Below are 23770 nucleotides of genomic sequence, written 5' to 3'. Positions count from 1 at the left end.
CTTTATACATATATCAAATTAATACATTTACAATATACAATACAAAATGTAAATATATTATTTGATATATAAAATATTTAAAATCAAACTTTCCTGAATTAAAACTTTAATTTTTATTCTTCATTTCTCGCTCGTAAAATTTACCTAACTTCTGACTCTAGTGTGATTATGGACATTTCTTCAGATTTTGGAATTTTGATCGAGAATATAAAACGAATGAGTTATGACCAGAATAAAAGGTCACGTTTGATGCAAACGTAAAAACCGCGCGTATTACGTATTATTTAAAAACCGGTCTGTCCAGTAATCTTTATTCTGTGAATTATATTTCTGAACTTGTTTTGTAAAATGAAAAATAGTTTCTTTTCTAGTATGCTCTCCCACCATAAATGCTACTGATCATGTGACCATACGAAAGCTAGAAAAAGAGTACAAGATGGCATTTTCATTCACACGAATGTGCATATCAGAATAAGAGTGAAGGTTGAGACAACATTTTAAAATATAAGAGTTTCAGTGTATATGAAACTTTCGTTATAGTCGCATGAGAACTCGCAGATACGTTCGTTAAGATCATTCTCCTGGTTTTAGAGCTACCTCAGTGAAAAATGTTTGTTGCACTCTTCGTTTTTACGCTTGTGACTGCGCATGTTACTGCGACACTACGTAAGTATTTTATAGTATTATATATTTAATTGTATTATACAACGTAAAAAATTGTCACGCGAAGCATAAAAATCGTATCGTGATTAGAACATAGTAATATTTTTCGAGTTAGATAATGCGTTTTGATAAATAACAAAGATTTTAATTGTAATTTACTATTGCCGGTTGCATAATGATAATGTCAAAAATAATAAGTACAGTGGTATTACGCGAACTGCATGTGAATGTCTGCTATCGTGAAAATTACGATAACATAATGGCGACATGTGCCTGAAAAAAAATTTAAATTAAAGAAAATTGTGTCCCAATTATAGTTCTCGCGCATTTAATCAAGATGATAACAATTATCAACTTTAACAAGAGCTTCCCATTTATCCTCGACGTCACATCTCGTAGATCTGGCTTGCCGCGAACGTAATAGATGTAGATGCATTTTCATTTCGCGCGATTTTAGAAGAACAGAGAATATTCTAATATGTGAACTAAACAATAGAATTATTGCAAATAATAGAAATCTTTATGTGACGGCACTGAGAAAATTTTTATTATCTCAGTTATTTTGTCAATGAATCATGGTTATTTTGTTACAACTCCTGAACTATGATTAAATATACCGTGATTTGATTAAGAGTCGCATACCATTATTAAATCATTCAAAATAATTAATGTTTTGTCATTTAATATTATCTCATAAACACGTTAATATATTATTAATATATTCTAAAAAAGATGCAAAGTCGACTAGAATTTTAATGTTGCTTTTTTCTACAATGGAAATTTAGTCTCTTGTCATAATGTTTGAGTTACACTGTGAGTAGCTGACGTCACAGAAGTTATGTATTTTGAAGTTCAAATAATGAAAAAATTAACAGATATGTCAATAATCTTGTTCGTTTTAAATGATGTAATATTATAATTTTACTTCGAAGAACGAAACAGACGTACTACATTTGTATTTACATAAGTTACGTTGCGTCATAAGAAGTTTCTCGTCTTTTTGAATAACTTGATAAGTTACGGATTAATAATTGTGTGAATAATTTTATTTATTAAAAAGAAATTTCTTGAAAAGTTTTTTCTAATTTAAACTAAAAATGTTTGATATATTGACTGATTTGCCGACAGTAATAAGAATCAAATTTATTTCCTGTTGCACAAATACTTTGTTTACTGCATATTTCACATCTCTGTTTGGAATGTGAAATCCACACAGAATGAAGATTTAAACTATTATGCCTCTTAAAAGTATGAAGATTAAGTACAATAGATTAAGAATTTTAAATGTCGTTTTAATTTATGATAATAGCAATAGCCTATGCATCTATATGTCACGAATTAAAAAAGCAACCTGAGGAGCAAATACCAATATTAGCTGAGTTTATGGAAATCAATAGAACGATTTCTATTTACGCGCGTATATGCATGATCAGGTCTGAGGGCAAACTACCATCGCCAACGTTTAACTTTAATCGCTTATGATTCTGATATTATTATAAATTTAAAAATTATACGAATTTACATTATATATTCAAGATTATATTATGCTCTCTCCTTTCTTTTTATAGTCACATTAAAAGCTTTAATAAACGCTTTATAAAACGCTGATTCAATTTAATGAGTAAATATCTTATTATGAATCTTGCATAACTTAATGGTACCTATATATTATTTTTATTAAAAATATGTTTAATGTTGTACACTCAATTGCGTTAATAATACAATATCTTTAAACATTGGAAAGTTTACCAAACTATAATGTTCGCTCGCGTATCGTTATATTTTAATCGCAAAGATTGCATAATGTCCTGAAATATAATTTACTTGTTACTGTATTGAAACTTGTATTGACGATTTTATCCAAAAGTTTTTAGCTTTGAGAAAAATAATATAAACTTTTTACAGCTTCCTATCTTCGCCCGTGTGGCCGCAAAGATCCGAACTATGAACAATGCATAAGAAACAGCGTTGAACTTCTGAAGGATAAAATCTGTACAGGAATGCCGGAACTGAATATTCCACCGAACGAGCCATTAATTATTGATAAACTAGTTGTTTACGACACTCCCGATGTTAAGTTGCATCTTAGTGATGTGAAAGCATATGGAATTTGTGATTTTGTCATAAATTCCGTTCACGCAAATCCTGACAAACTTCATTATGATTTTAACGTCAATGTTAATAGTCTCCGCCTTGATGCCATGTATGACTTTAACATACATATATTGTTCACGCAGATTGCTCACAAGGGAATATTGCACGTTACTTCAGGTAAGTAAAATAATTGGTAAATCTTATATAAAAAATGAGAATATTTAATAAAACTTAATTTAGGATACAAAATTGAAAATTTTTAATTTTCTTGAAATTAAATATTGAAATTATGAAATTTATTGCAGACAACTTAGGTGTAAAACTAGGGGTGGATTTCAAATCGGTAATTAAGAACGGCAAAACAAACGCGTATACGTCGAAAGTAAATTTGAATCTCAACATCAAAACATTCAACTTCAAGTTTGATGAGAAAGAAAAGGAACTAGTTAATTTACATAAAATATTTAGCAATATCATATCCAACAATGAAGAGGAAATTATTAGAACTGTTAAATCGGCATTGGAAGAGGAGCTATCCAAACGAGTAATTTCAATTTTCAACCGCGTACTCGATAACCGTTATGAAGAGCTATTTCCTGAACGAGTATAAGTTGTCTGGAATTTTTTGATCTATTTAATTTGCTTTTCGCACCTTGCTTGATTTTTGTTATAAGTTTTATCATGTTTTAAAATGTTAACTGGATAATAAAGAAAATATTAATTATTATTAATTTATCGTTAAAGCAACAGCACACATTTGTATGGATTAACAATTATATATTCTATATATATTACTGATATGTACTTTTTGTATCATTTTAAATACACTAATAAATGTTTATATTGGAATAAGGATTTTAAGCTGAAATATATGATGTTACGGCTTTATAAAATTATTAATACATGCCTAATAAAAATTGCAACTTATATTTATTTTATGTCTATATTTGTAGTTCTACTCGTAGCGAATAATTAAAAATAATAAGCTCGATTCTTGGTTCTCAATAAATGGCTTAGTCACATATTTTCCGTATTATATTTAGGAATTATAATAACAGATTCAAAAATCTTCTTTACAAAAACCAAGTATCCTGGTAAATTTAATAACGTGTTTTGTAAAAAGATTAAACAGGTATATTATCTTTCGAATAAAAAGACGTTCTAAAAAAATTAGAGGGATTTTACAGTAGGGGAGACCGGGGCTAAACAGTCCGTTTTTTTTCGGTGCCGATTTTTAACAAAAAAGTAAATAATTGTAGTTAAAAGTGGTATATCACTGTAAAGAATGAACCTTTAGGTACAAAATTTATATAGGAAATTTTTGTCTACGTCGCTTTGTTTAACCGGTATAGAGCAAAAACGACAACGGTGGAAAAATTGAAATCTCAAAAATGCCGGGGTATAACAGTCTGCACTGCATTTTCAATACATATACGTACATCTAATCCTAAAAAATAATAGGATACATGCAATAATTGTTTTTTAAGAGAAAAATATAAAAATTTATTTAAAATTTTTATGCGAAACATTATTAAAAAATAGTTACGAGGGTTCCTCTTTCCGCAGAAGTCACTCGCCCGACTTGTTTCACTCCTCGACGTCCGATGACTCTATTCGGTGTCTGAACGGTTATAATTCCCGTCTCATCCATATTCCATATGCAGTGAGCCCGAAAATGCCTTGGAAATGCACCCGGACTGCTTACTGACCGATTAGCCCCAAACACAAGTTTCAGGTTTGATCGCCCACGAAATATTAGACATCAACGATAATGAAAAAACTACACTGGATTCGTGTTCAGCATGCATTACTCTTTATAATCACGTACCTCGAGATTTGGAGAGCAAATATTATTGCAGATATTACAAAATTTCCACGCGCAGAAAATGTAACTTTCACCTTTCGAAAACACGTTTGCCTTCGTAAAAATCATAACACGGCAGGTAACCTGCCGAAACTCCGTTGGTCACATGGGTACTATAAGCAGCGTTTACAATGTTAATAGCGAGTTCGCACAATATACAGGTTCCGAGATATTTGATTAGACGTATTTACCCCGTAGACGTTTTAGCCTCGGTCTCCCCTATATATAAAATCGATTGATTCACGTTGATTTTATTTGACATTTACTGTATATCCGTTACGATCGTTCTCGTGTGGTTTCAAAAGATGCCAAGAGATTCTTTCATTTTGCAAAAAGAATTCTTTTGCAGAAGATGTTTGTTGCACATATTACTCTTACAACTTGTGATACCATACGCTGCAACGGAAGTAAATGACGTAAGTAAATGAAAATATTCGCCACATTTTTATTTACACAATGTACGTAGAATTCTTATTGTACGTCAAAAGTCTGCCATCGGCGCGACGCCAAAGACTCGAATCACAATTAAGAAATGCAAATTAATGTAATTTTATTTCTCGAGTTAAATTATTACTTTAACTTACTGTTGTAGATAATCTTGACTAAATGAATTATTTTGATTGACTAGGTATATGGTAGGAAACGTAATAGAAATGTCTGACATTGTGAACATACGATAATATACGCATATGCATTTGCATTTGCATATGCATTAAAAAAAAATTAATAAATTGAAAAAAACTCGTATTTTAATTCTCGCGCATTTAATTAAAGCGACGGTAGCAAATATCAATTTCAATAACAATTTCTGTTAAGTGTGGCATATCCCCTCCCCCCCAGTTACCCTAGAATTAATAATGTGATAAAAAATCTAGCTACACTTTCGTGTAGTATTACAAGTTACACTATTTTTTTCCCATGAATATTTTGTTTTAGCTTTAATCTCTCAAATACGACAATCGTAGACGATTAGTGACATCAAATGTCTCAAGGTTTTATATTTTTTATAAGTAATACTTGCGTTGTGTAACAGTAGAATACATTTAAAATTTAGATCTTGTTAGCTTGCATAGCAACTAGTGTAGATTAAGATTAGCTATTTTTCTGTAGAATCAATTTTCCTCTCGCACTGTCCTCTCTCTATTCTCATAACTCTTTGATCATGCGCAGAACAAAAAAGCATACAATACAGAATGTGTAGCAGTGTAATAGCAATTTCATTCTACGCATGTGCCAGTAGAATGTAAGTGGGAGTGAGGGGAGATTATAAAATGTAAATATAGAGGGATTTTACAATATAGAGTTCGATCAGTTCGCGTTACTAACTCGAGTTTGCCATTACATTGGTTATTATTCTCTTGAAGATATTTTACAAGTTTCTATCTCACAGAAAGATCTCTTTTGAAAAATGTTTGCTGCTCTTCTTGTTTTTACGCTTGTGACTGCGCATGCGGCGGAATTGCGTGAGTAAATGACAATATTTGTCTTATACATATTTATTTACATTATAATATATACGTAGGATTCAAAATACACTATTTGTAAAAAGCTCGTTGTACCAGCACGAAGTGTAAGAATTGGATAATTATGACATAATAATGCATGATGTTAGATGTTACATGTTGCTGCATAATGTTAAATTGCTACATAATTATGCCCAGGGTTAAACAAACAAATGAAGCAGAGATTAAAGCGCGTGTACTAAAAGCGCATATTTAAAAAATGCATTTGTATTTACACAATTTTAAGAGAACGAAATGTATTTTAGAAATTTGATGTGCTAAGTAATCTGTTTTTAGTATAAGTTATTTTATTAACAACTACTTACTTTATTACATCTACTCGATTTATACACGTTACCTTAAGAAACGTTCTCTTTAATATTTATAGATTGTTGCGATAAATATCACCATGTCTCAGTGGTTGAATTGATAAAAACCGTTCTGGATAACAGAGAGGTTCAGATTCAAACTCTAGTTGAGGTAGTTTTTGCAACATATATATTCTTTGCAGTGATTCTAAAGATACATAATAATATCGATATTATAAAATTGATTACCAATTTAAATATGTGATTGTACCATTCTGGCTTTAGCTTAAGACTGCATTTTAAGACCGACAGTAATAGGCGCGTAGTTTGCTAAACGAAAAATATTATTATGTACAAAAGATCTAGTCCGACCGTACGTTTTCTATTCACTTAATTGTTATTCTAACAGTCATGTCTTACTTATTACTATTTATTTTAGTTACTTACAAATATTGGTTTATGTGTGTCCTAGTTTAATTAAGAGTTATATAGTATCATATCAAATTGCTCCTGATACCAACGCTCCGTTTAACATAACTTTTTTATTTGTTATAATAAGTAAAATATTCTCTGAAGGTCAAAAAATCTCGTAATTATACTTTTTATAAGCAAGTCTTATCGCAATAATTATGTGTTTCGATCAATGCTAATAACAGGTTAATAACTAAGTGAATAGATCTGATCGTGGGAAACAAGTCCGATTAATTGCAAACGTAACAGTATGAATCAAACTATTCTTTTTATACGAATAGGTACTTGGTAATACTATATGTTTCATATCTCTTATTTAGAATGTGACGTTTTCAAGTAAAATGATGATTCAGTCTTATTTTTTAGTAGTAATTGAGACGTAGCAGTAATAATATTATATATTTATTATTTTCCTTGGAGTTAAAATCATTTTACAATATAATTATTAATTAAAATGTATAATTCATAACAGATTAAAATTTTAAATTGTACGTTAATTTATGATAATTGATGATGCCTACGCAGTATTGTAATGAGTTAAAATGGAAAACCACTTGGAAACAAAAACATTAGCTGAGTTGTAGAAATTAATAGAGCTGCAGTTGATATCGCGTATATATCATGTGATTATAGCTCTGAACATGCACACTATTATGCCCCTCCTCTTAATGTGTAACACATTTAATCGCTTGTGACTTTGAAAATAATGCGTATTTATATTTAAACATAATTGTGATCTTAAAAATAATGTATTTAAATTTAAAAAATTAAAAATTTTATTTTTTAATTGCAAAATTATAATTTTATTTTTACACTGATAAAAATTATCAGAAAGCAGCGCGTGTGACAACTAACGTGTGACAATTAAAATTAAGCGTAGATTACAACTTATTTTAGATGTTATAGCTGAACAAATTTAAAATATTATAAAAGTGTATTATAAATATTAAGAACAAATGGCGTGGTGTACATATTGTTTTATACTAATTGCATTATAAAAAGTACTTATATTTTAAAATATATAATTTATTATTTTTATGTTGAAACTTATTTTATTTTAGTTTAATTTAAAGTTACAATTATTATTAATATAATTTTATTTCAGTTTAATTTGAAGTTGCAGATTAAAGAAAATGACTTGAATTTTACAGCATCCTACATTCGCGTATGTGGCCGCAAAGATGCCAACTATGATCAATGCATCATGGAAAATCTCAACAGTATGAGCGAAAAGCTCTGCACAGGAATGCCGGAATTTAACATTCCCTCGGTCGAGCCAGTAGTTATTGAAAAAATAGTTATCTATGATACAGATAATCTTAAATTATCTCTCAGAGATTCAAACATATCTGGAATATGTGATTACGTCGTAAACTCCATTCACACAGACCCTGACAGGCTCCACTTCAATTTTGATGTCACATTCAAGCATTTGGTCGCGCGTACTTTATATGACTTTGATATACATATACTGGTGCCCCTTGCTAATAAGGGATTGGCTACCATTACATCAGGTATGTAAAATATTAATTTTGTATTATGTTTATTTTATCTTATTATCAATCTTATGTTAAAATAAAATAAAAGTTCAATAACACTTACAAGGGAAGGGTCAACCTTGGGGTCACCGATTTTGTTGAAATTTTACTAAAATGTAGTATTGATATAGAAGTGACAAATGCTGTACAGAGACGATGCGCTTCTCAACCGTTGCCGAGAAATCGCGATGTATTTATATTACAGTATACATCATATACAATATATTTATTATTATTATTATTACTTTTAGACAAAAAAATGTTTATGATTATAATTTTAAAACTGTGCATAAAATGTTCGTAAAATATTAGCGATTTTGAAAGTAAATAAAAAAATATATATATATTGGCGGGGATATTTACATAATATTAAAAAAATTGTATGTATATTTATTGGTTTATTTATTAGTTTTGTATAGGTATAAAAAAAAGGTTACAATAAAAAAAGGCTCCTATATTACTACAAGAAAAAAGAGAAATAGCATCTCGTGAAGATGTTATAAAAATTCACTCTTTAATATTGCATCAGTTAAATGCTCCGGTATTTTCACTTATGATTAAATACGCATGGTTTGCATCAAAACTGACGAGCGAACGGCCGAGCTTTTTGAATGTTAATGACGTGTGTTTTCCTGTCTCATTATTAAAAACAAAATGTGCTTGCGAAAAAATTGGATTTATAAAGTGTGCTTGGTGTAAGTCAGTTCTATGTTTCACTTGTTTTTTTTATTTCAATCACTCTAAAGTTTGTAAAGTTACAGAGCAAGACGACGAATAATCGCAATCATTTTATTATAATATTCTCTTTTTGTACGCCTTTTTTTATTGTAACCTTTTTTTTATACCTATACAAAACTAATAAATAAACCAATAAATATACATACAATTTTTTTAATATTATGTAAATATCCCCGCCAATATATATATATATTTTTATTTACTTTCAAAATCGCTAATATTTTACGAACATTTTATGCACAGTTTTAAAATTATAATCATAAACATTTTTTTGTCTAAAAGTAATAATAATAATAAATATATTGTATATGATGTATACTGTAATATAAGTACATCGCGATTTCTCGGCAACGGTTGAAAAGCGCATCGTCTCCGTACAGCATTTGTCACTTCTATATCAATACTACATTTTAGTAAAATTTCGACAAAATCGGTGACCCCGAGGGTTGACCCTTCCCTTGTTAGCCGGTAAAAGAGCCATTAAGACCGGTATTCATAGTCAGATCTTATATTTAAGATCGTCTTAAGTCTGGTCAAAGGCAGTCTTAAGACTCCAGCCAATGAAACGACCGTATTAGCATCTTAAGGTGATGCTGGAGTCGTATGTATTACCGACAAAATTACCATTTTCTATGTTATTGACCTATATCTGTCCTTGTATAGACGAGGATATAGACAAGCAATTGACAATTGCACGCACACATATGCACGAATCGTCATACACACTGTACTCTTATATCAGACTTTTAATCTCGATTTGGAGGGTTTATCAATGTTTTTCTTGTTGTGCAATTCAGGGAAATTTGTTTTCACGTTCATATCAATGGTATATCTCTTATATGAAGCACATCTTGTGATGAGTTGACAGCGATCGCTGCAACTCGAGACGCTATATTAAGATAAAAGCAAATAAGAAAATCTGTAATTCCGTAATTTTTTTTCTCGTTTTCTATATAAAATCGGAGTTTCCCTGAATCAATATGATGTATGTACTGCAATTATGGAGAAGCATTTTTAATTCTGTCAAATTAATATGATGCTACATGAGTAGAAAGAAAATGGTAATTTTATCGGTAAAACAGACGACTCCAGCATCCCCTTAAGACATTACTTCGATATAAAAGTTCGATTTTATTTTATCAAGAGACGCGGTAGCGTCTCGCATCAAGTTCGCGCGCAGCGATCACGTCGATTGCGTAGAATGTAGAACGACAACGAGATGCGCCGGAATATATATATACATGTATATATATATATATATATATATATATACAGGAACTCTAATATATAGTATATACGCGAGACTCCTCATTATGAACCCGGCTCACATTTCTGTACCTTATTAATGGCTGAACCTAGTATTAAATTATCAAAATGTTTATTTTTCTTCAGATAACGGACTGGTAAAAGTAAACATGGATTTAAAAGTGGCAACCAAGGGCGGCAAAAAGGAGATATATGTCTCGAAAGTAAACGCAAAAGCCAAAATCCCATTCTTTAATTATAAGTTTGATGAAAGCGAAAAGGAATTAGTTCAACTGCATCAAGCTCTTAGTAATGTCGTAGATAGCAATTCAAAAGATATAATTGCTAAAGTGGAACCAGTATTAGAAGCGAAGATATCAGAAATAATCATCTCAATTTTCAACAACATGGCCCGTTCCAATTATGAGATACTATTTCCCGAAGAAGCATGAATTGTCTGAGTCTTTGAGATTGCAAGATCACTTCTTACACATGCTGCGAAATTAAAGAATAACTAGAACAAATTTTATTATAATAGTTTGAGAAAGTCAGTGATATAAAATTTATTTTAACTAAGAAATGGTAGACATTAATATTTATAGAGTGCCGCAGCGTAATATTTGGTGTAATAGTTGGTCGACTAAAAATGTCTCTGTATTATTTTAAATGTTAGTATAGACTAGTTATAAGATTATCAAGTAGTAAATATTGCAACAATTACACTTTGTGTTTTATACCTCTTTTTTCCATAATTTTATCCATAATTACATTTATAATTATAATTAATAATTTCCTAATTTAAGTTTTATATTCTATTCAAGTTTTAAAATATAAATTTATTATTTAAAAAGCGAGCGGCCAAATAAGCTATAATTTTAATAATTCAAAAACAATACACAAACGTTTTAGAACAATTTACTAACTTGTATTAATATTATTTTAAACAAAATAATAAATTAACAGAATAACAAAACCGATAGTTTGTTAGATGAACGGAAAAAAGTTAATATTTCCTTCTGTGAAAACAAAGTTCGAAAATAACAATTTTAAAAATGTCCTTTTTAATATACATTGATATTTGCTTGATTTTTAATCACCGCGCTGTAGCCTTAAATTCTGAGAAATATGAATTAAATTTCTGAATTGATATTAAACTAAGGGACAAAACCATGCAGACATAATACTCTTATTTCCAACGAAAGAATTAAACAATTTATTCTTTCATTAATTATACACTTATAATTTTATTCTAAATATCGTAGTACATCTCGATTTATACACTTTCTATGTAGAATTATTTATTTACCATATTAATTTAATGGAAGTTTAATTTGTACTTGAATGTACATACTTTTATTAATGTGTCTTAATAAATAGAATATTATACTAAGATATAAAATATAAAATATAAAATATACAATATTATACTAAAATATAAAAACAGAATATATCGCATTATATACATCTTGGAATAAAAACTTGTCCTTTTCTGTAAAAGGTTACAATCTGAATAAATTATTTAGGATATTCGTCGAAATTCCATATAAATGTAAAGAAGGCCGAAGCTTTATAAATCACAGGGGGGAAAAAAAGACAGTTTACTAAACTAACAGCGATAACAGAAATATGAAAATTAATGAGATGAGAGAGCAGATGGATATATATACGGTTCATCAATTCACGGGCATCAGTCTCTATACACATCTATGTATCATACAATTGCTAGGGCTGTTCTCTGACAGTGAAGTGTTGGAAAGTTCGTAAGAAAAACTCTTTTAATTTGCATAATGTTTAATGCAATCTTTTCTTTTACGGTAATAGCAACATGTGTTGCTATAACTGTAGCGGACGTACGTAAGTAAATATTAAATGTAAAAATCTGATTCGTTTAACAACTAAATTTCTGTCTTTTTTATACAACGATTTTACGAAATTGATAACCTATTTAAAAAAATTAGGATCTTATTCATTTAGAATCTTCATTGTTTTCCCTCAAAATATACAAGTAATAAAACTATAGTTTACACGTTATACATATATGTTCTAGATGCTCGTTATCTCTTTATCTCTTTTTATTATTATGTTAAATACTTTTATAACATTTTTGAAATAGTTAATTACATTAAACTTCTTTTATCTTAGATTGTGTAATTTTATATTTGCAAATTAATGAAAATAATTTAACAGCTTCCTTCATTCATGTATGTGGCCGCAACGATCTCAACTATAATCAGTGCATCGCGGACAACTTTATCTATTTGAAGGACTTTTGCAACGGGACTCCGGGTTTTCCTATGATTGAGCCATTAATATTTGACAAAATTGTCATTTTCAACGAACCTAATGTCAAACTGTATGTTCAAAACGTAGAGGTATATGGAAATTGCGACTTTGTTATAACCTCCATTAATGTGGACCCCGACAGGCTCCACTTTAATTTTAATTATCTAATGAAGCGATTTGTCATAAACTCCACGTACGATTTTAATATACGCCTGCTAGTACCAGTCGCTCACAAAGGAATATTACTCGTTACTACGGGTATGTAAAATAATTGATCTTATATTAAAGTAAAACAAAAGTTTCAATGAAATTTAGCATAAAAGATTCAAAATTAGATTTTATTTAAATTGATCAAAATGTGTATTTTTTTGCAGATAATGTGGAAATAAACGTAAAGTTGGACTTGAAAACGGTAACCAAAAATGGTAAAAAACATATATACGCATCGAAAGCAACCGTGAATTCCAAGGTTACAGATTTTGAATATCAGTTCGGAAACGAGAAGGAATTAGGTCAATTAAATGAAGTTTTTAGAGCTGTCTTCGACGAGAATAAAAATATTATTATTAACGCTGTTAAACCAGTAATGGAAAGAAAATTTTCCGAACTGTATATCAACATGTTCAACAACGTAACTCAATCTAACTACGAAGAATTCTTTCCCGAAAATGTATGACTTGTTATAGGAACTTTACAGTAGAAAAAAATTAATTATATTCGATCTAAGGGCCAGATGTTTATTTAAGGTTTTTTTTATATATTTGTATCGAAAATACGTTACATACTATATTTTTTACTTGCGCGCTGATCTCTTTAGAGGCATGTAATTTCACTAGTATTTTTAAATCTAATATTTTAGGAAACACATATTCCTCAAGCATTAAATAAACGAAAATATACGAAATACAAATGGTTTCTCTTACCTCTTAAAATAGACAATGCACGCTTAATGTATGTTAATTTTTAACATTGATTTTAATTTATACTGTAAAATAAAAAGATAGGACAACTTTTTATAGCGAATTCTGAGAACCAGTGAGAGAGTATTCTTGTAAAATGCAAAGGTTACCGAGTTATTTTAGCATTATAAGACTAAGCATTGATATGGAATTTATGTAGTCAAATTCATAATTACATCAATTACTTATCTATTATCGATTTTCCCTCTATTCCTACAATCTTATTCTCTTTGACATATTACAGAGACGGTAATTAGCTGATATTAACAAGCTGATTAATAAAATGTTTGATATTTAATCGCGTGTGTCTATTGTAAGAATACTAAAAAGAAATTGTAAATAAGACAAATAGAAATTTAACGATTTGAAAAGATTGCAGATTATATTACTATGTGTATATTTCTATGTAAATGAAATTTTTTATTTAATTCAATAATACATCATATATATTCTGCATTTTAATGAAATAATAAATTTACTAATTATTACATTAACAATTAAGCATTTATTTAACAGGGATACGATACTGTTTATACAAAGCATAAATGATCAGTTACAAACAATTTAAAAAAATTATGTTTATTAATTGCAAACTAGTGAATTTTGTACACGTGGAAACATGTAGCTTTAATATTACATGTAATAATTGAATAAAATAATACAGTTTTATGTATTTTTATTAGAATAAAACTATATTTTTTCTTTAAAAAAATTGTTGTTTATACTCTATTCATTAATTCGGCGAATCTACTAAAATCCTATAAATGCAAAGTAGACGTATTTGTAGGATCAATCTGTCACTGAAACAAAATTAATTGGCAGTTCAATCAATGGAAATGAAAGGCAACACGAATATATATAAGCTTGATCAGTTTACGTGGATTCAGTAATCTTGGTTCCTTTGAGATGACAATACGGCTGTTCTTTATGTAGGGGAGACCGGGGCTAGACCGTTAGTTTTTTTTCGGTGCCGATTTTTAACAACAAAATAAATAATTGTAGTTAAATGTGGTATACCACTGTAAAGAGTAAACCTTTAGCTACAAAATTTATACAGGAAATTTTTATCTACGTCGCTTTGTTTAACCGGTATAAAGCAAAAACGACAACGGTGCAAAAATTGAAATCTCAAAAATGCCGGGGTTGAACCGCCACCCCCCCGGGATAAATCAGTTTCAGGTTTGATCGCCCATGAAATATTAGATATCTACACTGGATTCGTGTTCAGCATGCATTACTCTTTATAATCAGCATGCATTTATAATCACGTACCTCGAGATTTGGAGAGCAAATATTATTGCAGATATTACAAAATTTCCACGCGCAGAAAATTTCACTTTTCACCACGAAAACACGTTTGCCTCCGTAAAAATCATAACACGGCAGGTAACCTGCCGAAACTCCGTTGGTCACATGGGTACCATAAGCAGCGTTTACAATGTTAATAGCGAGTTCGCACAATATACAGGTTCCGAGATATTTGATTTGGCGGATTTACCCCGTTAGCGGTCTAGCCCCGGTCTCCCCTATATAGGTACATATAGTGTATATCTTTAACAATCTTAACAAAGTAAAAGTTAGTAAATTTCTTTTGTTTGGAAGATATTTGCTATAATTTTTGCTTTTGGACTTATAACAACACATGTTATAGCGAAACTACGTAAGTAAATAAAAAAATGTGTTCTTATTTCCATCGCTATATATATGTACTCACGAACTATTCTGTTCTACACATAAATAAAGCTTGTTATATTATGAGTGCTTCTCATTTATATTTATTTTAGAGACGTTTAGTAGGCATGAGTTGGCTTGTATAAAATCTTTCGAAAAGCACCAACATATAATTTTTTTTTTGTAAATATGTTTTAAGTAAACTTAAATAAAAATATTTTTAAATAAATATTTGCTGAAAATTTAAAGATTATAAAATTAAAAGAAAACATTTTGTCCAAGATTTTAAATCTATCATCAATGTATAAATCAATCGTAAACAGTTTAATTTAAAGTCACAAGTTAAAGAAAATGATTTAAACACTGCAGCTTCCTACCTTCACGCCTGTAGCCACAAGGACACCAACTACAATCAATGCATTGCAAACAGCATCGATAGTGTAAAAGATCAAGTTTGCGCAGGATTTCCAGAATTGAACATTCCACCAGGCGAGCCATTAACTATCGACAAAATAGTTATTTTTGACGCAAATAATATTAAATTGTATCTCAAAGATGCGAAACTATATGAATTTTGTGATTTCGTCGTAAATTCGGTTAATGCAGATTTTGAAAAGCTCCACTTCGATATTGATTTCTCATTACGACATGTTCTTATAAAAGTCACGTATGATTTTGATATACATCTGTTGGTGCCCGTTGCTCATAAGGGGCCAGCTGACATTACTTCAGGTAAAATAATCGATCCTACTTTAAAATAAAAGGAAAGTTTAGAGAGAAGACAAAACTTTTTTTTTCTTTTAGCATAGAAAATTTAAAGTATTACTTTTTTAAAGTATTTATTTTATTTTATTATTAGAATGTATTTTTTGCAGATAACTTAGGATTGAGAGTAGGCCTGGACTTAAAAGTGATAACCAGAAACGGCAAAAAATATATATTTGCGTCGAAAGCAACCGCCAAATGTGACATCAAATCATTTAAATATAAGTTCACTGAGGACAAAGAAGAATTAGCTGAGTTGCATAAAATTATTGACGATGTCGTATCCAAAAATACAAAGGAAGTTGTTAAAGCTGTTTCAGCAGCATTTGAAGAGAGAGCCTCCAGATTCGTTATATCAATGTTCAATGATATAGCCTTCTCTCGTTACGAAGAACTATTTTCATATCTCTGGCGAAAATAGTTCTTCGTAACGAGAGAAAGCTATATCATTGAACATTGATATAACGAATCTGGAGGCTCTCTCTTCAAATGCTGCTGAAACAGCTTTAACAACTTCCTTTGTATTTTTGGATACGACATCGTCAATAATTTTATGCGAAAATAGTTCTTCGTAACTATGTTATGTAAATGGGCCATAATCTTTTGGACCAACGGGGCTTAACGTCTCTTCCCCAAAGACGGAGCCCAGTTTACCATCTGGGGATACTGTATCCATTTGGATCTATCCGCCAGATGGGGGGGCAGCGTTTTGCTGAGAAAAATTCTCATCGGCCTAGCGGGATTCGAACCCGGTTCTCCGGATTACGAATCTGGCGCTCTACCCACTGGACCAGCCGTCTCCCCTATTACTCGGAGTAGTGATCTTGATTACAAATATCGAGATTAAGGACGTTCTCCGGTCCTTATACTAGAGAAAATCGATTTTCTTTAGATTTTCTTGAAACTGTGAATATACGTTAATTTAGGTGTGCTTTATGCGTGGTATAAATTTCAGTACCTCTTCCGGTATAAAAAATAAAGATACTGAGCCTCAAAGTTTCAACTTTTACTAATGAAAAGGTTTTTCAGGCCAAACGGTAAGAGATACGAGGTTGGTCAAAAGGACCAAAGTTCCTCCTCTCGTCGAGTTCTATAAGGAAAAAATGCCAAAATTAAAAAAAAATTAAATTAAAAAATTTTTTTTGGTAAAAATTGAAACTTTGAGGCTCAGTATCTTGATTTTTTATACCAGAAGAGGTACTGAAATTTATACCACGCATAAAGCACACCTAAATTAACGTATATTCACAGTTTCAAGAAAATCTAAAGAAAATCGATTTTCTCTAGTATAAGGACCGGAGAACGTCCTTAATGTTATTTAGATTGACTTTATATATTGGCATATTTATCATTGACATATTGCATTTACGAGATGTGTCCCAAAAGTAATGAGAATGAATTTATTATGGCCCATTTACATATCCGAGCAACAATTACCTCGGACCTCCTTCAAAGTAGGCTCCTTGGAAACGCACAAACCGTTCCCAAAGTTCTACCATTCCTGGAAGCAGTGCTGGAAGTCCGCATTTCTGTGAATGTGTTCAGCGCGTGTGGCCTTTTGGATCTGGTCGAGAGTCCCGCGATGGCGACCCTTTAACAGATTTTTCACTTTGGGAAAGGTAAAAAAATCACACGGAGCCCCAAGTACTGCTTTCAGGAATGGCAGAACCTTGGAACGGCGCGTTCCCAACGCACACACCGTTCCCAAGAAGTCTACTTTGAAAGAGACGCAGAACATGTTTATCGGCAAATGGAAATTATATTTCGAAACCAACTAATCAATGATTCAGATAATAAAATTGCCGATAAACATGTTCTGCAGAAGAGAAACACGAAATGATTGAAACGCTGGTATACAAGCGTGTATCTAAAACTTTTGTATACTTTTTGCAAATTTATATGGTATATTATATATAGATATGTGCATATACATGTATATAACTTAAATTGTCACACGTTATAAATGCATGGTAAAATTTGGTGTAAATGAAAAAAAAAGCGCAACCCTTATATTTTTATATTATATCTATTCTATTATATTCTATGTAGTTACTTAAGAATATTAACAATATTAACAGAAAATATATATGACAAAATATATAACGGAATGTAAAGGTTGATATAATTGTATAAAGATAGGCCACAAAAAACTTTGTTTAATTCTATATCGCAATATCGATTTCTGTACTGTGCTTTTTATGCTGAAAATTATCAGGTTTGCTATTACTTACACGAATAATTAAGTGTTTATATACATAATATTTTTATTATATATATAAAATATTCTTTACAAATATGTATTACAAGTATTGCTATACAAGTAACAGGTTACGGAAAGTAAAAAGAAACAGATGTTTTCCTTCTAATCAGCAGTCGATAAATGTATCATATATATTATATAGACTACGCGGTCCACTTAACACTACAAATGCTCTGAAGCATTTTTCTTCTCCTTTTTTTTAATGAAGAAAGAAAAAGAAGAAGAAGAACGCTTCAGGGCATTTGTAGCATCAATTGGACGGCAGCCATTAATATACACATATGCAGTTTTTATATATGTCATATGTCATTAACATCATAAATTATATACACATATATGTATGTATACAATACATATATAATATCTTGCATCATTAATCATAAGTGATACCGTTTGTATTTGTCATATATGAGGATATTCTAATTTATTATTTGATGTTTTGGAATCTATCTTATAAATATTTGTAAAATAATGAGCACCAAATTATTTCATCCGGATTGCCATTGGCACTTTGTTTTAAATATTTATCTACCCCTTTGTAAAAATTATGCAAGTAAAATATACACCTTATTTGTTACAACTTCCATTGCATAAGTATATTTAAATCTTTTAATAAAAAAAAATAAACTGTTCTGCAGCGCTGCACGCGCGCGCTCAAAAGATTCCAGTCTGATAATATTTCTTCCGTCGTCTGTTATTAATGATGTAAGTGTAAAGTAAAGAGAAAAATTTGAATCAAAATAAAATATTGCAGCAAAAATACAATTCTCTCTTTTCAAAAAAGAAGAATAAACTTATTGTTAGCTTCTATCCTTAATTTTACTTTTGCAATTTTATTCTTGATATTGACATTAAGAAGATATACATACTTCTCGACGAGATATATTTTTTTACAGAACTACATATCTGCAAAACTGATACAGACACAACATTTATCTGTGACATTGATAGAACAATTTTGTATTGGAATAAAATACTTCGTACTGTGTATGTCGCAAAAATTCTTATATTCTAATAGAATCTTATTTCCTAGTTTATATAAGAAAACTTTACTCTCTTTATAAAATTTATTCTTTGTTATTTATAAATTTTATCTACAAATTTTCTGATCCGAACAGAAATATAACATGAGACGATTTTAATACATTTTTTACATTGAAATAAAATATTTTTGATACAGGCTTCATTTATTTCAATATTATTCGATGAAGATTGATTCTAAATTTACATCATGCATGTAATTTCGCGTGGAAAATCCAAAGAAAATTGAGTTTTATTGCAATTATAGCGCGATTATTAATTCTTACGTAAGTACTGTTGCAGTATAATCTCAAAATCTGAGTAAAATAAGACGAATTTGTCACATGTAAATTGCATAATGCATAATACATAATGCATCACGTTCAAGGTTTTGATCTAATAATGTTGAATTATTTTGACAATCTTATTGTAAGAATTTATTTTTTTTTAAATCAATAAAGAAAGCGAATACAATTGTCCCTTTTCAAAAAAGGAACATGTCTTATTTCAACTTTATTTTGTAATTGCACTTTTTGTAGCAATTCTCTACGATATTTTTTTTAGAAAAACATACTTTTAAATTCTATTATATAGTGTTCAAAAAAGGTGGTATCTAATTTTAACAGTATGTAGTACCATCGTGCCTCTGCGCATTTTCTCATGATTGTTAAACAACATTTAAGCAATTGTTTTTAAGAAAAATGGATAGGACGTGGCAGTCCAGTTGCATGGCCATTGCATCTCGCTTACCGGATTTAAATTCGTTATACTTTTATTTATGGGGACATTTGTAAAAGGCATGGTGTACGCCATATCAGTTTACACATTAGATGAATTGGTACGGAAAATTGAAAACTCTTGTCAACAAATACGAAATAAACCTGGAATTTTTCGATCTTCAATGAGAAAGCATACCGAATTGTGTGTTGAAATGAACGGTGAGCACATCAAATATCTGCTGTAGAAAAACTGTGTAACTCGGAAATAAATGATTTTTAGAGTATTGTTTATTAAGACTTTTTGATTTGCTTTAATGAGTACCTACTACATACTGTTAAAATTTGGTACCACCTTTTTGAACATCCTGTATATTAAATAATTAATAATCAAATTTTAAAATAGAATAGTATTTATAATTTTATATGTATTTTGTAATGTATGTGTGAATGTTAATACATGTTTTCATATATATATATATATGAAATATAATATATATATATATGTCTTTTAATTTAAAAAATTTTTTAAATTACAAAATATATAAAATTAAAACTATAGAATTCTATTCTGAATTCTAGCATAAATTATAAATTATTTAGTGATATTTATAAAATATAACGCATTCACTGAAATTGATTTAATGCAATATTTATTTAACACATATGTTTTTAAAATATATTTTTATTTAAGTATAATATTTATTCGCGTGCTATACATGAGGTAAATTACTTTTTTTAAGTGTAAATTTCTTTTATTTTATAAAAAAGATATATTTGTTTTTCATACAATTTGCTTAATTTTTTAATTTTAACATGGATATAGTTTAGATCACCATGGGATATTGTCAAACTTGAATAAATAATGACTATGGAACAAGAAATGATCAGTCGCTATGAAATTAGTGTTTTTGAACGAGAATATTTCTTTGCTCGCTATACTGTTTTCCTCTATTCTGTCTTCGTCTTTATTGTAGTTTTATTCTCTGCAATGGATACTCTCTATCAAATGATGCTTAATTCTCTTCTTGCATTTTTTTCTAATAACACATTTTCCACGTAATTACGCAAAAATGTGTAGAGACAAAAAGATTGAAAGATGAAGTACACGGGATATTTTGATAGACGTGCAATCAAAAAGAAAAAATTGGAAATTGAAAGATAATAACAAGGTGGTATATAAAAGCTTGCGCACTCGTGTAAATCAGTCTTGATTTGTATCTGTTCTGATTCACAGCGACTAGAAGTGTAAAGTTCGTCAATAATTTAAAAAGCTCCAGAAAAATTCCGTTTTGAAAAATGGCTTGGAAAATGTTTGCTACAATTTTTACTTTTGCACTAGTACTGGCTTATGTTGCAGCAGAAATACGTAAGTTTAGTATTTGTTCAACTTCATTTTTATTGTAATGTGCTGTAAATGACTATAGTCATATTACAAAAAAGACTCGTTATACTTTGAAGCGCAAAATTTGGATTGAGATGAAAAGAATATCAATAAAATATTTCTTGGATTAGTTCCTTGATTTTGATGCGAACAAAAGACTTTATACAATCCCATAATTTAATAATTTTGCTATTATGGATATTTAAAAAAAATTAATATTAAATATAACATAATAGTGCAGTGGCAATGTAAACTGCATATCTGTCATACGCATTGTTAATATGCTCTAATAAAAATAATGTAAGGGTCACAAGTTTGAAGAAATATAGACAAGAAAAAAACATAGTTATAATCATAATCTTTGCGCTCTTAATTAAGATGATCTGTTAAGAACTTTTAGTACTATATATAAATGATATTTTATTTGTTAAAAATGAGTTCGATCTTGATCAATTTGTGACGCATTTAATCAGTTTTTTCTAGCATGAATAATTCCGTCATTATATATTCTATTTTGTCTAGAATGCATGGTGTTTTTTTTTCTTTCTGTCCTTTTCATAAGTATAGAATCAGGTTTCAATCATATATTTTTTATAAGTAACAGTAACGATTTACACATTAAGAGTTTTAAACTCATTTTAATTAATAATAATGACTGCTATAATGTAGTATCTACACGTAAAAAAAATAACCAGAAATCAATTAAGCAATAAAGATCAATTCCAACTAAATTCCTACTAAATTATAAAAATTAATACAACGATTTATACAAACATAATAATTATGGCCTTGAATGTTGCGAACGTTGTTACTATACTCACATTATTAATATTTAAATTTAATCGTTTATGTCTAGAACAATTATTGATTCTGATAACTCATAATCTTTCTTCCACTTAAAATAATTTATTTAATATTTCATGTAACAGCACAAATACAATTAGCGTAGCGTACATTTAGTATGTATCAAGAATAATAAAAATTGCATATTATTTGTCTCGCGCCAAGTATACACGAGCAGCACGAGACCGCCCCGTGTATTTTTACACGAGCCAGAAAGTTGCGAGTATTTGAGATTTTCGGATGTCAATGACGGCTGAACCGGTCAAATTCTAAGTAGACTCAATGGATAGCTTAGGTTTGAATTATATAGTAAAAGTGTTTTTATTTTTTATTCTTTACAGCCTCTTACATTCACGTATGCGGTCGCCAAAATCCGAATATGGATCAATGTATTACGAACAGCATTAACGATCTGAAGGATAATATTTGCAAAGGAATACCGGAATTAAAGAGTCCACCAATTGAGCCATTTTTTGTTGACGAAATAGCTATTTCCGACGTAGATAATGCCAAATTATACCTCAGAGACGCAACAATAACGGGACTTTGCGATTTCACTGTAAATTCTCTCCACATGGATCTTGATAAGCTCCATTTCGATATTAGTGTCATATTCAAAAAAGTTTTCTTGAACGGCACGTATGATTTCGATGTACATGTACTGGTGCCTTTTGTTCAGAAGGGACCCGTTTTTCTTACTACAGGTATGTATGATTTAAATATGATTAAAATAAAACAAAAATTTACAGAAATCTACTTTGATAAACTTTAAGATTTAACTTAAAGATTTAAAACGCAATTTCCTTTTAGCGATGTTATCAGATCATGTTTTTTTTGCAGAAAACTTGTTAGCAAGTGCTGGCGTAGATATGAAAATAGTAAACAAAAATAATAAGAGATATGTATATATGTCAAAACTGAACTTGATTCTCGACATTAAAACATTGAGCAGTAAGTTCGACATGAACGGAGAGGAGAAATCTCAATTAAATGAAATTCTTAGCACTTTCCTAGGCAGCAATGAAGAAGATTTTATCAACAGAGTTAAACCAACACTGGGAAAAGAAATCTCTAAACAAGTACTTTCGATTGCGAATAACATAGTTAAGCATTTCACTTTCGACGAGCTCTTCCCTGAACGACCGTAAATTGTTAGAACTAAGATTTACTGTCACAGAGACTGACAAAGTCTCTCCGTAAATTCGCCATTCAATTTGTGGGGCTTATGGGGATAAGAATTTTGTGCAAAATGCATTTAACATGATACATAGTTACCAAATTATAAACTTATAGTAAAATTGCGATACTGTATTTTATTAAATTATGTATCTATAATTTTATAACTATAGATATATATATCTATATATATATATATATATATACACATATACATATATACTTGTAACTAATGACATTTTATTTTTACTAACTTTAATTTTTACTAAC

The 23770-nt window shown here is 29.7% G+C and overlaps 4 protein-coding genes across 4 annotated transcripts; all 4 read left to right on the top strand.

Moving 5' to 3' along the window:
- Positions 1–436: 436 nt before the first annotated feature.
- On the top strand, positions 437–3612 carry LOC139769091 (uncharacterized). The gene is made up of 3 exons (XM_071699853.1): positions 437–666; positions 2569–2934; positions 3063–3612. Exons 1-3 carry the CDS (start codon positions 609–611, stop codon positions 3365–3367), a joined length of 729 nt encoding a protein of 242 aa, XP_071555954.1. The 5' UTR covers positions 437–608; the 3' UTR covers positions 3368–3612.
- A 2282-nt stretch (positions 3613–5894) lies between these two features.
- Positions 5895–11145, top strand: LOC139769093 (uncharacterized). Its single transcript, XM_071699856.1, has 3 exons — positions 5895–6084; positions 8054–8416; positions 10571–11145. Exons 1-3 carry the CDS (start codon positions 6030–6032, stop codon positions 10873–10875), a joined length of 723 nt encoding a protein of 240 aa, XP_071555957.1. The 5' UTR covers positions 5895–6029; the 3' UTR covers positions 10876–11145.
- Positions 11146–11280: 135 nt separating this feature from the next.
- LOC139769094 (uncharacterized) lies at positions 11281–13858 on the top strand. The gene is made up of 2 exons (XM_071699857.1): positions 11281–12964; positions 13081–13858. Exons 1-2 carry the CDS (start codon positions 12718–12720, stop codon positions 13380–13382), a joined length of 549 nt encoding a protein of 182 aa, XP_071555958.1. The 5' UTR covers positions 11281–12717; the 3' UTR covers positions 13383–13858.
- A 7470-nt stretch (positions 13859–21328) lies between these two features.
- LOC139769088 (uncharacterized) lies at positions 21329–23677 on the top strand. The gene is made up of 3 exons (XM_071699850.1): positions 21329–21466; positions 22666–23028; positions 23165–23677. The coding sequence occupies exons 1-3, from the start codon at positions 21397–21399 to the stop codon at positions 23470–23472; spliced, it is 741 nt and encodes a 246-aa protein (XP_071555951.1). The 5' UTR covers positions 21329–21396; the 3' UTR covers positions 23473–23677.
- Positions 23678–23770: the final 93 nt, after the last annotated feature.

This window comes from Temnothorax nylanderi, unplaced genomic scaffold, assembly GCF_030848795.1.
Source record: "Temnothorax nylanderi isolate EJ_2023f unplaced genomic scaffold, tnyl_v1.0 TNYL_tig0020_pilon, whole genome shotgun sequence".
Classification (NCBI taxonomy): Eukaryota; Metazoa; Arthropoda; class Insecta; order Hymenoptera; family Formicidae; genus Temnothorax; species Temnothorax nylanderi.
The sequence above is the reverse complement of the archived record's forward strand: the minus strand, read 5'-3'. Positions and strand labels throughout refer to the sequence as shown.

Coding starts and splice junctions, on each gene's coding strand:
- LOC139769091 (XM_071699853.1), top strand. CDS start 609: ATGTTTGTTGCACTCTTCGTTTTTACGCTTGTGACTGCGCATGTTACT. Junction 667..2,568: donor GCATGTTACTGCGACACTAC/GTAAGTATTTTA, acceptor AACTTTTTACAG/CTTCCTATCTTCGCCCGTGT. Junction 2,935..3,062: donor AATATTGCACGTTACTTCAG/GTAAGTAAAATA, acceptor AATTTATTGCAG/ACAACTTAGGTGTAAAACTA.
- LOC139769093 (XM_071699856.1), top strand. CDS start 6,030: ATGTTTGCTGCTCTTCTTGTTTTTACGCTTGTGACTGCGCATGCGGCG. Junction 6,085..8,053: donor TGCGCATGCGGCGGAATTGC/GTGAGTAAATGA, acceptor TGAATTTTACAG/CATCCTACATTCGCGTATGT. Junction 8,417..10,570: donor ATTGGCTACCATTACATCAG/GTATGTAAAATA, acceptor ATTTTTCTTCAG/ATAACGGACTGGTAAAAGTA.
- LOC139769094 (XM_071699857.1), top strand. CDS start 12,718: ATGATTGAGCCATTAATATTTGACAAAATTGTCATTTTCAACGAACCT. Junction 12,965..13,080: donor AATATTACTCGTTACTACGG/GTATGTAAAATA, acceptor ATTTTTTTGCAG/ATAATGTGGAAATAAACGTA.
- LOC139769088 (XM_071699850.1), top strand. CDS start 21,397: ATGGCTTGGAAAATGTTTGCTACAATTTTTACTTTTGCACTAGTACTG. Junction 21,467..22,665: donor TTATGTTGCAGCAGAAATAC/GTAAGTTTAGTA, acceptor TATTCTTTACAG/CCTCTTACATTCACGTATGC. Junction 23,029..23,164: donor ACCCGTTTTTCTTACTACAG/GTATGTATGATT, acceptor TTTTTTTTGCAG/AAAACTTGTTAGCAAGTGCT.